Source organism: Colletotrichum fructicola (assembly GCF_000319635.2).
Source record: "Colletotrichum fructicola Nara gc5 chromosome Unknown KSG_Nara_v1_contig09, whole genome shotgun sequence".
NCBI classification, from domain to species: Eukaryota; Fungi; Ascomycota; class Sordariomycetes; order Glomerellales; family Glomerellaceae; genus Colletotrichum; species Colletotrichum fructicola.
This window is the reverse complement of record NW_027094059.1, coordinates 3,085,303-3,100,342: the sequence shown is the minus strand read 5'-3', so window position 1 is coordinate 3,100,342 and position 15,040 is coordinate 3,085,303. Positions and strand designations below refer to the sequence as shown.

Here is a 15,040-nt window from a genome sequence, read left to right as displayed (position 1 = left end):
CAGGGTGGAGATTCCTGGTGTCTGATAAGAGCTGTGAGCTTGGGGAGTCCCAGCTGGAGGGCCAGGTCTCATTCGACTCTCCAGATAGGGATCGTCTCATACACGACGTGCATTAGCTACCATTTGATCAATTGGCCCGTCTGTCTGGGCAAAGGAGGAACCAGGGACCTTCAGGCTAGCCCAAGCGACCACGCGGGGAGTACAGACTGAGGAAAAACTTCGAATTGGCTGATTGGCAAATAAGGCGGGCGGGGGGGAAAGACGAGACGAGAGGCTCGATGGGGAAGGGCGACACGATAAGCTCCCGGGTATCTTTATCTTATCGCACTGGTTGGTGTGTTGCTTTGAGGTAAACGGTAAGTGGCAGGGCGCATCCACCGCCGGGACCGGAGCGCGCGGTCTGCTGGCGGGCCTTCGGCATTTTGGGTGGGGTTCCTTGCTCGGGACAAGGATCGGGACCGGTCTCGCTGCTGAAAGGTGTCGGGTAAAATTAACTAATTGGGTTTGGCGTGGATTCAAGTGCGCGCTTGGTGGTCGAAGCCGTTACCTAACGCTGGGTGTCTGATAGGAGATGGAACACACGTATTTGCCTTTTAGCAGCTGCAGAACACGGCAGATAGCCAAAAACGGACGGAAATGAGGTTCTGAAATGACTGTGCATGAGACTTTCGTGGTGTTGAGTAATGGCCTGGACACATCTTGGGCATTCTCGTGTCTTTGGAGAGTGCCAGCCAATGATTGATCGTGATTTGCAATGAGGGAGATGCTTTAACGCCGAAGCCTATCGGCGTTAAGAAACACAGAGATGACATCAGCAAAAAATCTGCCTCTGCTTGGTGACCGTCTCTCTACGCGCCTAAACACCATCAGCCACACCGTCCGACCTCCAAAGTGACCGCCATTGGATCCCTGCCATCAGCCTTGATAAGCGCCGGCTGCTGTTTGTGAGGCCAACCTGTTGGCCTAATATCGCGACCTGCTGTGGCTGAATCGCCAACTTGACTCACTCAAGGGATGAAGAGTCACTGAGGCCGCCATTTCAGATCACCACATAAACTGAGAGACATCAGCCGGCGTTGATCAACATAGCTTCAAAGAACAACTCCTTCAAACTACTGGTAGTTGTCTGGATTAGACTGGCAGTCACAACTAACCGAATCCTGATTGAGCCTACCCCAAAACCCCAACTGGAGGCTGCAAGAGACCTTCACCCATAACTCACCATGGCAAAATCAGCTCTCTCATTCGCGACGCCCTTACCGCAGTCCTCCCGCTCCGAGGTTCTTGAATGGCACTTCCCCAAGCCGTATCAGTACACTTTAATCGGCAAGTCCCGGGCAGCATGGCATACAAGCTTCGTCATCCCGCAACTCAACCTCCTCCTGGACGCTGGACTTGTCGTCAACGACCTAAGACCGAAGCACATCGTCCTGACACATACACATAGCGACCACTGCGTTCGTCTCCCCGAGACCATCTCACACAGAACCTATTTGCTAACTACCACGCCAGCTCCTCGCACCAGCCTTCACAAAACGCGAAGACCCCCCAGACATCATCCTCCCCGCCGAGTGCAGGAAACTCTTCGACGACTACGTCCTCGCCAAAACGCTCCTCAACCGCGGCGGCACCTACACCGGCGCCGACGCCGAGTCCCTCGGCCTGAAAGTCGACGGGCAGGGCATCGACGCCGACGGCAGGACAGAAGGCGACCGCGCCTTCCTCGGCACGCACAACACCATCCCCGTCAAGCCGGGGGACACCCTGCCCCTGCGCAAGGTCAAGAACATGACCGTCTCCGTCTTCAAGTGCGACCACAACGTGCCGAGCGTCGGCTACCTCTTCTCCACGACGAATCACAAGCTCAAGCCCGAGTACACCTCGTTGCCGGGCCCTGAGATCAAGAAGCTGCGGCAGGCGGGCGTGGAGATCACGGCGCCGGTGACGACGCCGGTGTTTGCGTTTTTGGGGGATGGGACGGCGACGACGCTGGCTGCGGAGCCGGAGTGGCTGCGGCAGGAGGTTGCGGTGGTGATTACGGAGTGCAGTTTTCTGTACGATAAGCATGATGCGCAGGCGGAGAAGACGAAGCATACGAAGTGGAAGGATTTGGAGAAGGTGGTGAGGAAGTGGCCGAAGACGACGTTTATACTGATCCATTTCAGTATGAGGTATAGTAATAAGGACATTGTGGAGTTTTTTAATGGGTTGGAGGATCCGCCGACGAATATCGTCGTCTGGGCTGATGGGGAGCCAGAGTAGCAGTGTGATAAGCCGGAAGGTGTTAAATACATGGTTTAGATGGGAAGGCCTGATAAATTCCAAAATGTCAGGGTGCTCGTGAAAAGCTGCCAGAAAAGCGAGGGGAGCGTGTATACGAATAGCGTTGGAGCCTACCCCAAGATGTCACACAGTAAGAAAGCAGTGAGGCTCTGGTCTTGAGACGACCTTCGTCCGGAATGAGACCTGGGACCTGGGACCTAATAGGAGGCACTTGATACCGTATGTAAACTATATTGAGGCTGAGATAGAAGAAGGAGACTCAGGATGTGCAGGTCTTGATGTTCTTTTAGAAGACGGCTGGCCCAAACACGCCACGCAACCTGCCTACCAACACACGCGTGTGGCTGTATCCCTGTCAGCAGCACACGCAGAGTGAGATCATTTCCGCGCAGCAATGGCCAATAGGGAGTGAGCGCAGTCGCGACCTGCGCATTTGCGTCGTGTCAAAAAGGTCGATTTTTGCTGACAGGCTGCCTATTTATTCCCCGGCGCTAAGCCTCGAGCTTTTCGGTCAGTCCTCCGGAATACATGGCAAATCTTTCATCATCGGCTGTGCAGTCATGTCAAACCCCCGATCCACAAGCAGACATGAATCATGGCTGAAAGACAAAGTTGACGAAAAGTTTATAGGGGATGGGAGGTATGCAAAGCATTTGACCAACACGCTATTTCTAAATACTTTCTCCAAGCCCCAGTCTGGAGAGCTCTCAGCTAATCATTGTAAATAGATCAGGAAGTTTGTCCCGTCGAAAAGACTTTGGTACCCGTGGGACACATGCTGCAGACGTGTCAAAGAAATTTATGAGAGATCAAATGAAGGAGGATCCCCCCACCCACCGACAATCCAAGCCACTTCCTGACACGAGATCTATAAGGCCACAATTGTAAGGAGGCTTTCTCCTGATAATATATTATACATGCTGACAGGACAGTGATGATCAATGGTCCATGGCAGCACGGAGGGGTGGTGGTAATGTACCACACGAAGCTCCGTCTGTTTCAAAGCCCAAGCCTCTGTCGAGTTATGATGGGGCCAAACAAGGCAATGATCCCAGCGATCTGCTTCAGTCAATGCCGTCTAGCCCGCTTGCCCCTGCAAGCTATGTCCCATCAATGGAAGATGGCATTGAGACCGCACTTGAGCACGAGCAGGGTCGCAGAATGAGTATAGACTCAGCTACAGAGCCTATTGTGGGCCGAGCAGGCCTCGCGGCATCTCGAAGAGCTTTAATGCCACTGGGCCCTTTCCACGACATCATTCGTCGATTAAATCCTCTCAGCCTCAGCAGCCAGCTCGAAGATTACATTTACCAGAGTGGCGTCAAACAGAACACGGGGGGCATTGGAGCAGACGTCGAGGATCTCGACGAAAACATCGAAAGCATCGCATGCGACGATGTAAAGTGCGACAGGGAAACACTGAAGACGGATAACCAGGGGAGTGGTCAACAGGGAGAATACCAAGAGCAAGCAAATAGGAAACCACTACTACCCGCTAGTGGATGGCTCCCTCAAACAATTACTGCAACATCGAAAGACTGCATTTTGCTACCTGAGGTTCGCGGTAGGGATACTTTACATAGCAGCTGGGTAGATCATCGCTGACTCTTTCGCCTAAACAGGTTCCTGTGATGAAGAAGACCTCGCGAGAACCAGCTCACCTATCTCCTCGCTTGGCACATCTTCTCCTTCAGAAGCATCTACATCAGTGTCCGCCGCGACGGACAACTCAGAGATCAATCTCGCGACCGCTCTTGTTTCCAGCCATGGGGCTAGACAAGCCCTGGCAAGTCTACAGTCCTTCTTTAGCCGATTCATGGATTTACGGCTTGGTGTGCGAGAAATTGCAGGAGGGCACGAGGGCAGCTCGTCGAGAGATTACCTGAAAGCGGCGCAGTACAGCACATTTGGAGTATCAACAATCACGGGTCAAACCTCCAACAGCAGCAGTAAGAGATCTCGACAGACGGATGGTGATGGCTCCGGAGAATCACCGGGGGAGGGACCCAGGCCAAAGCGCCTAATGCCGGACCCGGTGGAGAAGGTGAAGATTGCATGCCCGTTTATGAAAAACTCCCCGGAAAGGTTTTCGGCATGGAGAACTTGCGTTGGTCCTGGCTTCGATGGGATGAACAGAATGAAGTAGGTTTGTCGATATCCTATAGCAGGCATACAGAGCGCTTGGCTAACCAAGAAAATCACCGACAGGGAGCACCTCAAAAGGAGACATTTCAAAGAACACACCTGCGAAAGATGCGGTGACCTCTTCGGATCCAAGAAAGCGCTGCAAAACCACCAGCGATTGCCGACTCCATGCATCCTCAGAGACGCCCCAGTTGAAGAAGGCTTTCTGACGTCAACCCAGTGGGATGAAATTACTCGGAAGCGTAGTCGATGTTCTCTTGAAGAAAGATGGAAAGAGATTTATCTCATCTTGTTCCCAGATACCCCGCCTCACGCAATCCCAAGTCCCTGTAAGTAACACATGCACTGAGTCTCTCAATGCCGCGAGATAACTAACGCGGCTTTTTCAGACTTTGACACGTTGGATGTCACAAACAATGATGCGGCAATGTTCGATCCTGAAGAATACGAGGAGTACCTGAAAACTCACCTGCCATCCAGAGTGCTCATGAGGTTACAGGAAGAGCTGGCCGTGTTCTCAGAGACGATTAAAGGGCAGTTGGCTGTCATTGTTCAAGAAGAATCTTCGGAAACCTTGAAAGCTTACGTACGCCAGAAGGGCGAAAGAAGAAATGAGGTCTTGTCCGAGTCGACAAATCCACTGCCAGACTTACCAGCACCTGACGAAGACTTCTTTCGAGATATCAACATGTTTGGCGATGACGATCTGTTCGATCTTGGCTTTCTAAACGGAGACAGCGAGTGGCAGGCAGGAAATGGCAAAGGCAAAGAACCTGCCGACTCAGGATATGGGAGCCTGAATTGAAGTTCATAGCATCGAAGTTATATATTCACTGTTGATGCCGTCCCATCTCCATCGCCTTGGGGGCGAGGAAAGCTTTTGCTTGGAGTCATAATATTTTACATTAATCTTATGACGTTTGAATCGAAAACCATTTTGCGATTCTAATGTTCCCAGCCATATGACGGTACTTCTCATGACGATTTGCGTTTCTTGCTTACCAAAAGCCGTCAGACTTTGTTGGGCCACAATATTTAGGCGAGCTTGGGAGAAGAGAAGAGCGGGAGGTTGCTCCACTCTGGATCTAGCAAATCAGCTGAAGCCAACGCAGCCGCGGTCTACGCATTTGCGCATGTTCATTTGGCAAGATCGAGGATTGTGATTGGCTTTTATATCCAGTGGGAAGACTAGAAAGATTGATCACCACGCAAAAATCACATTCCACATCATCATACCCGCCTCAAAGTATCGTCAACTCGTCTGTAATGGGCGACACAACCGCACTATCATGTGTCCTCGAATTTTTCAAGAACAAGAACTCTTCGTTGATAGAAACACAAGTCATAACTCAAGGGTCTACGAAATCTAATGCTCCAGGGCACCAGGGAATCATAGACTGGCAGACTGTGTCGCAAGCCCTGGAGATTGCCCGTGAGAGCCCTGACGGTGCCTCAGACCCGACCATCGTCTCCATTCTGGAGGCCGCAATAGGGCAGGTCTGCGCGAAGATTTCCGCAGACCCGGACTCATGTATTCTGAATCGAGACGAGTTCGCTGTTTTCAACTACTTTCAGTATCGTTTCGTCGGGAACAAGATCGCGATGGCTGCGCGAACGCGCTACTGGAAAAGTTTGAGAGATGCACCATCACCTGGAACGTGCTCGGAATCTTCCATGACCGAACTATCTTCCAGCACGGATTCAAACATCGCGACAACGATTTCTTCCAGCAAAGGGGCCCAAGCCATAGTCGGCAGGCTGTTAGGCTTCTTCAACAAGTACATCGACTACAGGCTTGGCATCATAGAGGCTCAGCAGCGTGGACGCACATCATCCGGAGGTTCCCGTCCTTCGCAGGGACCGAAAGAACCCCCGGAATCCCAAGGTCAGAGGTCGCAAGGAAAAGGCAAAGAAAAAGCAAGAGGCAAAAGAGCCCTCCAGACGAACGATGGTTCCGACGAGTCTGGTGAAGCCCCAGACGACGAGGTGCCCGAGGCCAAACGGAACAAAGCAGACCAACAAAAGATTGCCTGCCCCTACATGAAGCGGTTTCCCGCGGAGTTTGGTACATGGAGAACATGCGTTGGACCTGGATTTGATGGTATGCATCGAGTGAAGTCAGTACCTGGACCTTGTCGATTAGTCGGTTATACATCGTAAACATTGCTGATGTATTTGACAGGGAGCACCTCAAGCGAAGACACTTTAAGGAAAACAGCTGCCAACGCTGTGGATTGCATCTCGAATCTTATCAGGCACTCCAGGAGCACTTGAGATCACTTGATAATATCTGTCCCGTCAGAGAGATTCAGCCACAGATGGGATTTATGACCCAGATGCAGTGGGAAATGATCAGCAAGAAGCGCCAACGACACACAACACCGTTGCTTGCGCGCTGGAAAGAGTTTTACCTCATTCTTTTCCCCGATGCGGACGAAGATTCAATACCTAGTCCATGTGAGTTCGTGTCCATTGAGAGGACGTTCACAATCATCAATACTAATCATAATTTCGGACATCTAGACTTCGAGGCTTGTGACACTCCGGAGGCCTTCTCAAACGTTTTCGATCCACTGGAATACGAGGGTTTCTTGAAGAAGCATCTGCCAGGACGAATTCTTGTCAACCTGAACCGTGAATTCCAAATCATTTCGGATCATGCAAAGGCCAAGATAGCAGATATGTTACAAGAAGAATCGTTGGAAGTTTTGAAGGCTTACGTCCTTCAGAAAAGTGAATGTTCATCGCAGAAGTTGGATAAGACGGCAAAACCATCCGACTTGGGGTCAACAGATCTTGAAGTGTCCTGTAGTGGTCTCTTTGATACTATCGAGAGATTCGAGGAAGAAGGGAATGATACGTTCGACTTTTCTTTCTTGGAGTCATACTGTCAGCACACAGACAAAGGAGAAATATTTGAACACGCAGCCGCAGACCAAGCATCATCAGTCGTATGACTGCTTCTGATTCAATAACAATAATTTTTAAGACGCAACGCCATGTGGTGCCCCCTAGAAATCATGACGTATTCAAGCTCCCATTGAAAGACTTTTCAGTCAGGGTATTGATCATCCCTGTTGGTTCTGAAGGATGCAAAAACAATATGTTGTATTAAGCTCTCTATCTCAGCATTGAAGGAGTGATGCTGCGCATGTGCGTGATGCATGACAAGCCCTGCAAATGCGCGAACCCGAATCATGTTCGATGGCTCGAAATGTGCTTGTTCTATAATTAGGATTAATCAACTAACCCCATCCGCAACGAACTCCATCCAAACGTCCGATTGCGTCGTCATGGCTACAACCATCCGGCATGACCTCTCCGCGGAACAGAAAGTCTCGGGAGACCGCGGCGTTGCATAACTCGAATCGAATCGGGACCATGGCGGTGATGATCATCGATAGATGTAGTCGTTGGTAGAAGAAGAGTCGGGCTGAGTATGTAGGTCGCCGGCCTCTGGGTATATCCGTCCATGAATCGTGGTGCAAATAATATCGTAGAATATGAAGAAACTTCCGCACCGTCAACGTCGTACCCTCGTAGTACCCTTAAACCTCAGCCATCCCAAACCATGAGCCCTTCTGAGATGCGTAATAGCTTCCGCCCATCATGTCGGTCTAAGGCATGATTCCGGCGAATATCGTCGCGCCGGCCATAGCGGCTAGCAGGCCGAACTTGAAGTCCGATTGACGGCCGGCGGCGTTGACAGGGGACGCGGTTGAGATCGGGCTGACCGTGGCAGGCGGATTCCATGGGTTTCCTCCACCACCTTGCGTCGCTGAGGCAGACGAGCCTCCAGCACCACCAGAGCCGGATGCGCTTGCGGTCGCAGTTGCCAACGTAGATCCAATGCCAGAGGGAGAGGACATCGCCGAAACGAACGAGCCCGAGACGGTTTGGCCGCCTGCACCTGCACCGGCGCAACCACAAACTAGTTGTGTGTTAGCATTGCCGCAGCATGGAATTGAGATTGATATTGGTAAGGCCCATCCATAGTGGACCACGACGCGGACAAGGTGTTTCATTCGGATACGAAAGGAAGAGCGTGACTTACCAGACGAAGCACCGTTGATAACAGCCTGGAATGACGCGGCAGGACAACCCGTCGCGACACAAGGCTCAATGGCAGCATACAACGCCGCCTCCTTCCCACATTGACATCCAAAGTCGAGGCTATCGCAGCCAACGTACGACGCGCCCTCGAGGAAACAGCTCTGCGCGCAGGAAGGGATCGCGGTGACGGCAACGCTTGCGCAGTTCTCCGCCGCGGCTGCACCGCTCGCCAGGAACACCACGCCGGCAACAATTCCAACAACGTTCTTCATGATAGGCGTCTTTCTTCTTTCCTATCCCAAGAAGAGGTGGTTAAGCGATTGTGATAGAGACTGAATTGGGAGATGGTGAAACGAGAAACGCTTCAAGGGGTCGTTGTGAGCATGAAGATGCAGCGTCCAATTCGTTCTGGGAGGAGACGGGGGGAGCTGGGTGCATGCAGGAGGTGAAAAGGTGACAAGCTTTCTCTTCGAATGGATAGAAACCCCACGTAGAAAGAGGGTAGGAGTGGGAACGGGGAGGTCAAGGGTAGTCACGTTATTTTGTTTGCTTGGGTCGTTGCTTGGACATGACTGGAGCTTGGGGTCACTAGAGATCGCCCACTCTCTCAGCTGCTCCTCGCAGCAGCCCAAAAACTAGCTTCCTCGGGAGCTATCTCTCTCTCCTCTGCTAAAGTCGCTTTCACATGTGGTTTCGCCCGACGGCTCTTCGGCATGAGGTCATGCTAATATTGGGAATACCATCACTAATACGACGCGGGTGGAGGGATGTCACCCACACCACCCACACACATCCAAAATTTGGCCGACGATTATGTCCCTCGCCCAGCCATCTTGGCCGTTGCCCACTTTCCCCCGCAGTTACCCCGGCCAGCTGGGGTCGGGGTTGCCTTCCGATACGGGGCAAGACGCGGGGGAAGCGACAGGGGTGGCCGTGGACGGTGTGGTGCTGATCTCTGGACCTGGCGCTACCGCAGGTGTTGTTCTCGTTAAGCTTTTTGGGCGGGAACGAATCGTTTGTCTGATGTGGATGCGGGTTGGGCGAGCTGTTGGACGGTGCTCATGTCGGGTGAAAGACGCATCGAGCTATTGAGGCCGGGGTTATTGGTGAGTTGGAGGGAACACAACCCTGACGATGTGATTTGTCGTGCAGGTGATAGGATGGCTGAGCCCGCATTGAATGGACCGAGGCTGGGCACAGGCACGCGACAAACATTTGATAAGGTTCTCGTTGGATTGAGAGCTCGTATTGAAGGTTGGTGGTGGTGGGAGGAAGAGGAGCATTGAGAGACAGGCTGACCGGTGTCTTGCGGTGGCGAGCCAATCATTTCTCAGCAATTGCTTTCTCGCCTCAAACCAGCTTACAGCTCTTGAGCTGGGCCAACGGTAGCGTTGATTAGTTAGATGGTGTTAGCCTTAGCCGTTGGAAGAGCTGGCTGGGGTAAGCCAATGAGATGCATCATCCCGCGAGGAGCTAGTCATGGTTCGCAAGACACTATCGTAGTGCCGAGGCCAGGACCCATCGGTTGGACAAGAGGTCGATATAAGAACAGACACGATTCAGTTCAAAATGTCCAGTCAGGAATGAATCTTGGACTTTCTTGCAAGCCACATTGCGTCCGGCAACATCCTTCCAACTTGTCCGTCATGAAACGATCGCTGCCCGATGATGGTTCGTCTCGTGTTTGCACTGCCCACGAGGGATTTACGTAGATACCCAGGACCTTGCAGCGGAGATTGCGACTTTCTTGATTCAACTACTTACTTATTTTTGACGCGATTCTGGAACTGGCGGAAGTTGTGCCCCGGGGCGGATTTGTTTGACGCTTTGATGTGTGACGTCGCTAAATTGCTTCTACACCATTCCGTTCATCACCCTGAAGACGCATCATAGGGTGGCAAGTGAGAAAAATAAGCGAAATAGCCTTCAGAAATTAGATCAGCGGGTTCTAGTCGAATCCAGGTTCATTACATCGCCGGCAAAGTATCGAAAGCCGAACAACATATTCATGGCCTACGCGAAAGGAAAGATTATGCGACCGCGCCGGTTATGTTTTTACAGATGCGCATCCTTCCCGCAGCCGCCCATTGGATGCCATGCATATTGGCAAGTTCAAAGTGTTCAGTTCCATCTGCCGCCTCGGTAAGACTCATGGGAACCGGCTTCCACTTTCCCCGCTGGGACAAACGAGTATCCTTTCAGCATTGATCTTCTAGTTTTCAGCAATTTTTGGGTTACGAGATGCCGTAGAGATCTCAGAAAACACCCATTCTGACTACTCCGGGTCTGCCAAGCTGCAACCATCACGTCTTGCCTTACCTTCAGAATGGAGGTCCTGTTAGCGTCAATTTTGGCTGAATGCGCTCGTCGATACTCAAGATCCCGTTGTACAAATAAACAACCTCTTCCTAGTTGATGAGATGACTTTTGTGCTTGAACCGTGCCATAAGAAAGCCTTTGAGGAGATGAGACCCGGTGCATCATATCATAAGGTAGTCTACTACTTTACTTCCAGAACGTTCTGTCGCAACGATTCCAAGGAAATAAAAAAGATGTCCAGTATCGCAATAATACGGGTTTCTCCTGCTCCTATGCATCGGCCGCTAGCAATGCCGCACAAACGGCCCCATTTATGTCTCATTTGTCCCGGCTCAAAAGTTCAGAAAAAGGTGTCAGTTCATTTTGAAGGTTCCTGATTTCACAAGTCCCTTCACCTGCTATGTGTACTCCAGAAGCAGTTTTCTCAAATGTAATGCACAGTAGCCCTGGTCTCGCACCACGCAGTTGTCCTGGTGTTACTTTGATGGAGACGACTCTCAGTACCGGCTCTTGGAAGCAACCCGACCAACGCCCCCTGTAACCGACACAAGTGACGTCAAAGAGGTTATGTGAATTATCAAGGTGGTCTGTAGAAGACGGGTGTATATGCAGGGTCAAAAGTCTGAATGTGTTGCTATGCTTTCAATGTCTAGCTTGGTAGGAAGGAGGTGATCACAGACGGGAAAAGAAACTAGTGACTTATAATACTAGTGTGATCCATATAGAGCTTTTGGAGAGATTACCATTGTCAAGTCTGTTGGTCATTGGTGTAGGTATGCGTTGAACGTGTCTATCCTGGCGTTTCACAATTCCCTCATGTCTATTAATTGCTTTTGAAGATTTAGGCAGACCTGGAAGCTGCGCGGGGGTGTAGCTCATTGATGTAGTCGGATTCTCAGTCATAAGTTTCGGGGACTTAGGTTATGGATTTGTGCAAGAGAATCACAGTCAATCTTAGGGTCGCCCTGTTGTAGTCATCAGTCGGTTAAATGATTCCTGTGATGCGATACCTCGCTTAGCGTCGATGTCTGCCTACCGAGATACGCGAGAGCTCCGGAATGCTGATAAGTTCGCGCTAGGAATCCTTTTCCGCCAATTCAAGCTTTAGCGTATATATGCACAGATAGGGACTTCGGTCATTAATTAATCCAATTTCCGGATGAGCTCATTCATTGCTGCCTCCTGAAAATGGGGAATCCCTTCCTTCAGCTTCAAACCTTCTCTTTCTGAGGTATGATGGACCGTGTTTGTTGGGGTACACGCACCAGGACGAAGATTTGACGCAGAAAGAGGACGCGCTGGAGCCACATCGAATATCACCTGACCACGCATACATCTTTGAGTATCACCGAATCGCAACCGCATGCGCCTTATCGACATGGTGTCTTTCACCGCTTTCGGTGGCGTGGTCGTTCTGTACTGGGTTTGCTTGGCCATCTATCGTCTCTACTTAAGCCCTTTGGCGAAGATTCCAGGTCCCAAAATTGCTGGTAAGTCCCACGTCATATCGGAACCTCAATTCGTGATGGAGGTTTAAATCATTGACTCGTTGATATCGATAGCTCTCACGTCGTGGTATGCTGCTTACCATGATATCTGGCGCGGCGGCCAATATGTCTGGGTCGTCGAGGAGATGCATCGACAGTATGGACCGGTCGTGAGAACCATGCCTGACGTAGTGCACGTCAATGATCCCAGCTTCGTCGATAAACTATATCCTGCCCAGTCTCCCAGAGCCCGGCGCGAGAGGGCAGAGACCGTCCTTGGATTCTTCGGACAAACCTTCTCGGTCTTGCCGACTCGCGATCACGACTTGCATCGCCGCCGCCGCGCGGTCTTGAGCCGCTTCTTCTCCAAGGAAAACGTACGAAGACTGGCGCCGATCATCAACGAAACCCTAGGCGATCTCCTGCGGCGGATGGAAGGGTGGTCTAGGACCGACGAACCAATTGACTTCAATCCGGCAAGCCGAGCTGCGACAAAAGATGTCATTCAGTCGTATGCTTTAGGCGAGGGCGAAAAGTGCTTGCTCATGGAGGATTGCAACGCTGCGTTTTTCGAGGTATTGACGCCAGGACGGATGACACACTTCAGTGTGCATTTCCACACTATCGCCATGGCTTTTCAGAGTCTGCCCCCAAAAATTCTCGTGATCTTGGCCCCATATATCCAAGCATTCGTCGCCTTTGTCGAGGTAGGTGCCACAGCTCTTTATGCGAACAGATTGTGGCCTTAGCGAATACTCATGCAGCGTAGGATCTTACCGTTAAGATTGAAACCATCCGAGGCTCAAAGGATGATTATGAGGGGAAGACAATATTCCACGAGATTATGGAGAGCGATATTCCCGAGTCAGAGAAGTCCACGCCGCGACTGGTAGACGAAGCCATGGTGCTGGCGATCGCAGGGTCCGACACCACCGCCATGACTCTATCGGCCCTCGTTCTCCATATCTTGAGTGACGAGTCCATATTCCTGCGAATCAGAAAAGAGCTGGCATCCGTCATGCCGGATGCGAATCAGCCTCCGGATCCAGTCAAGCTCGACAGCCTCTCTTATCTGAACGCAACAATCGAGGAAGCCCTGCGCATGTATCCCAGTGCTACGCATCGCCAAGACCGTGTGGCTCCCGATGAAGATTTGATGTTTGAGTATGCCGACGGACGAACTCTAGTGCTTCCAGCTGGCACAATGGTGGGAATGACGGCACCGCTCCTGAATAAACATCGCGCATGGTTTACAGAGCCCCACGTTTTCAACCCGGATCGATACATTGAAGACCCCAAACTCTTCAAGAAGCACCTCACATTTGGCAAGGGTGGACGTCAGTGCCTAGGTATGAATCTTGCGTATCAAGAGTTGCAGACATTTACGGCAGGAATCTTCCGCAAGTATGGGATATATAACCCCAAGGTTAAATTGCAAGATGGTCCGACGTTGGAACTATTCCAGACTGGAATCGAGGACATCCGCATGCATGCAGACTATGTCACGCCAGGGCTCCGACCTGGAAGCAAGGGAGTACGGCTTAGAATACGTCATGACTAGGAGCTCATTGTCGATGATCTATTCGCCTATTCGTCTCATAGAAGTAGTAGTGTCATCATGCAAACTACTTTTCCGGGTACGGTCACGATGTCATATAGCCCTTGAGCGAAATACATGCCGGTTTCCTGGTCCTCTTTTGTAAAGAAGGATGTTCGCTCTGCAAGACGTAATGCTGTTGGGCTGAGTTCAACTCGTAAAATGGCCCTACACGTGACGACATTTCCAGCTAGGTCTTGTCGTGTTCCTTGATACAGTAAACGACCTTGAGTCAGATTTAGATACACGTTCTGAGTCCCCCCATGCCTGTAAGGGCAAAGCAACCTGAATCGTCCAATGCGTTTCCAGTCCCAAATTGATCAAATGGCTCCGAGCCCGCGGGAAGTCCGGTAAGGCTTGGAGCGCAGCTGCGCAGGCACTGTCGGCGGATGCCCTAGGGTTGCAGGAGCTGCAAGAGCTAGTTGGATGCAGCAACTGAAGCAACAAGGCTTAGGGCTATCCGCTGTCTCGGGATGCGATGTCTCGGGGCTGCATTCGAATCAACTAATGGTAACTAACTAGGGCTAGAGGCGTCTAACGAAATGGACGTCCTTTCAACCTGGTTCAAGATCCGTGCATGGAGTATGTTGCGGTCGCTTGTGGCGTCCATAGACATCCGTGATATAAGTCATCCATGTAACCCCGAAGATGCAAGCTCAGCCCGATCCTTCTCGATAACGTGGAGGTCCAGACCATTCCACCGGTCGGACTTGCATATCAGACGTCAGGTCAGCCGATATGCAAGCCTCCGCATGTGGCAATGTCAACGAAGTCTGAAAATGTCGTTGATCAGCAGGGGCATTGAACAAGCCGAGGCCTTCTAGCGACTTACGACCCTGCTTGTCAGAGAGACTTAGGCAACAATGTCTTAGTCTATGGCCCTTCGAAGCGTCACCGCATGGCTTCTGTTGGCTGCACTTCATTTGCAGAGGGTCATAGTTTCCCTCCTCTAATGGCCCCCAACAAATCCGGTTTGTCTTTAAGAACAAGGCTCAGCTCGCATGTTTTGGCGAGCGAAACGGCGAGAACATAGGCTCCGAAAATTCAAAGCCCTTGTTCTGGGTGCGAATCCTTTCCACAGTTTCGTGGAGTCACAGAAAGAGATCACGATCGTAAGACGACCGGACCAAATCCTCCGCAGTATCATGTTGTATAT

At 51.3% G+C, this 15,040-nt stretch overlaps 5 protein-coding genes across 5 annotated transcripts; 4 read left to right on the top strand and 1 right to left on the bottom strand.

Annotated features, from left to right (window-relative positions):
• Nucleotides 1–1,223: 1,223 nt before the first annotated feature.
• TRZ1 (tRNase Z TRZ1) lies at nt 1,224–2,262 on the top strand (the record flags this gene model as incomplete). The annotated part of the gene is made up of 2 exons (XM_032026242.1): nt 1,224–1,457; nt 1,513–2,262. 2 exons carry the CDS (start codon nt 1,224–1,226, stop codon nt 2,260–2,262), a joined length of 984 nt encoding a protein of 327 aa, XP_031877270.1.
• A 581-nt stretch (nt 2,263–2,843) lies between these two features.
• CGGC5_v015178 (uncharacterized protein) lies at nt 2,844–5,233 on the top strand (the record flags this gene model as incomplete). Its single annotated transcript, XM_032026241.1, has 6 exons — nt 2,844–2,923; nt 3,012–3,167; nt 3,216–3,847; nt 3,906–4,425; nt 4,492–4,757; nt 4,818–5,233. The coding sequence occupies 6 exons, from the start codon at nt 2,844–2,846 to the stop codon at nt 5,231–5,233; spliced, it is 2,070 nt and encodes a 689-aa protein (XP_031877292.1).
• Nucleotides 5,234–5,694: 461 nt separating this feature from the next.
• Nucleotides 5,695–7,385, top strand: CGGC5_v015177 (uncharacterized protein; the record flags this gene model as incomplete). The annotated part of the gene is made up of 3 exons (XM_032026240.1): nt 5,695–6,545; nt 6,611–6,885; nt 6,952–7,385. 3 exons carry the CDS (start codon nt 5,695–5,697, stop codon nt 7,383–7,385), a joined length of 1,560 nt encoding a protein of 519 aa, XP_031877293.1.
• Nucleotides 7,386–8,045: 660 nt separating this feature from the next.
• On the bottom strand, nt 8,046–8,753 carry CGGC5_v015176 (GPI-anchored CFEM domain protein; the record flags this gene model as incomplete). Its single annotated transcript, XM_032026238.1, has 2 exons — nt 8,046–8,359; nt 8,483–8,753. The coding sequence occupies 2 exons, from the start codon at nt 8,751–8,753 to the stop codon at nt 8,046–8,048; spliced, it is 585 nt and encodes a 194-aa protein (XP_031877296.1).
• A 3,425-nt stretch (nt 8,754–12,178) lies between these two features.
• On the top strand, nt 12,179–13,848 carry sdnE-1 (Cytochrome P450 monooxygenase sdnE; the record flags this gene model as incomplete). Its single annotated transcript, XM_032026237.1, has 3 exons — nt 12,179–12,290; nt 12,363–12,994; nt 13,057–13,848. 3 exons carry the CDS (start codon nt 12,179–12,181, stop codon nt 13,846–13,848), a joined length of 1,536 nt encoding a protein of 511 aa, XP_031877295.1.
• Nucleotides 13,849–15,040: the final 1,192 nt, after the last annotated feature.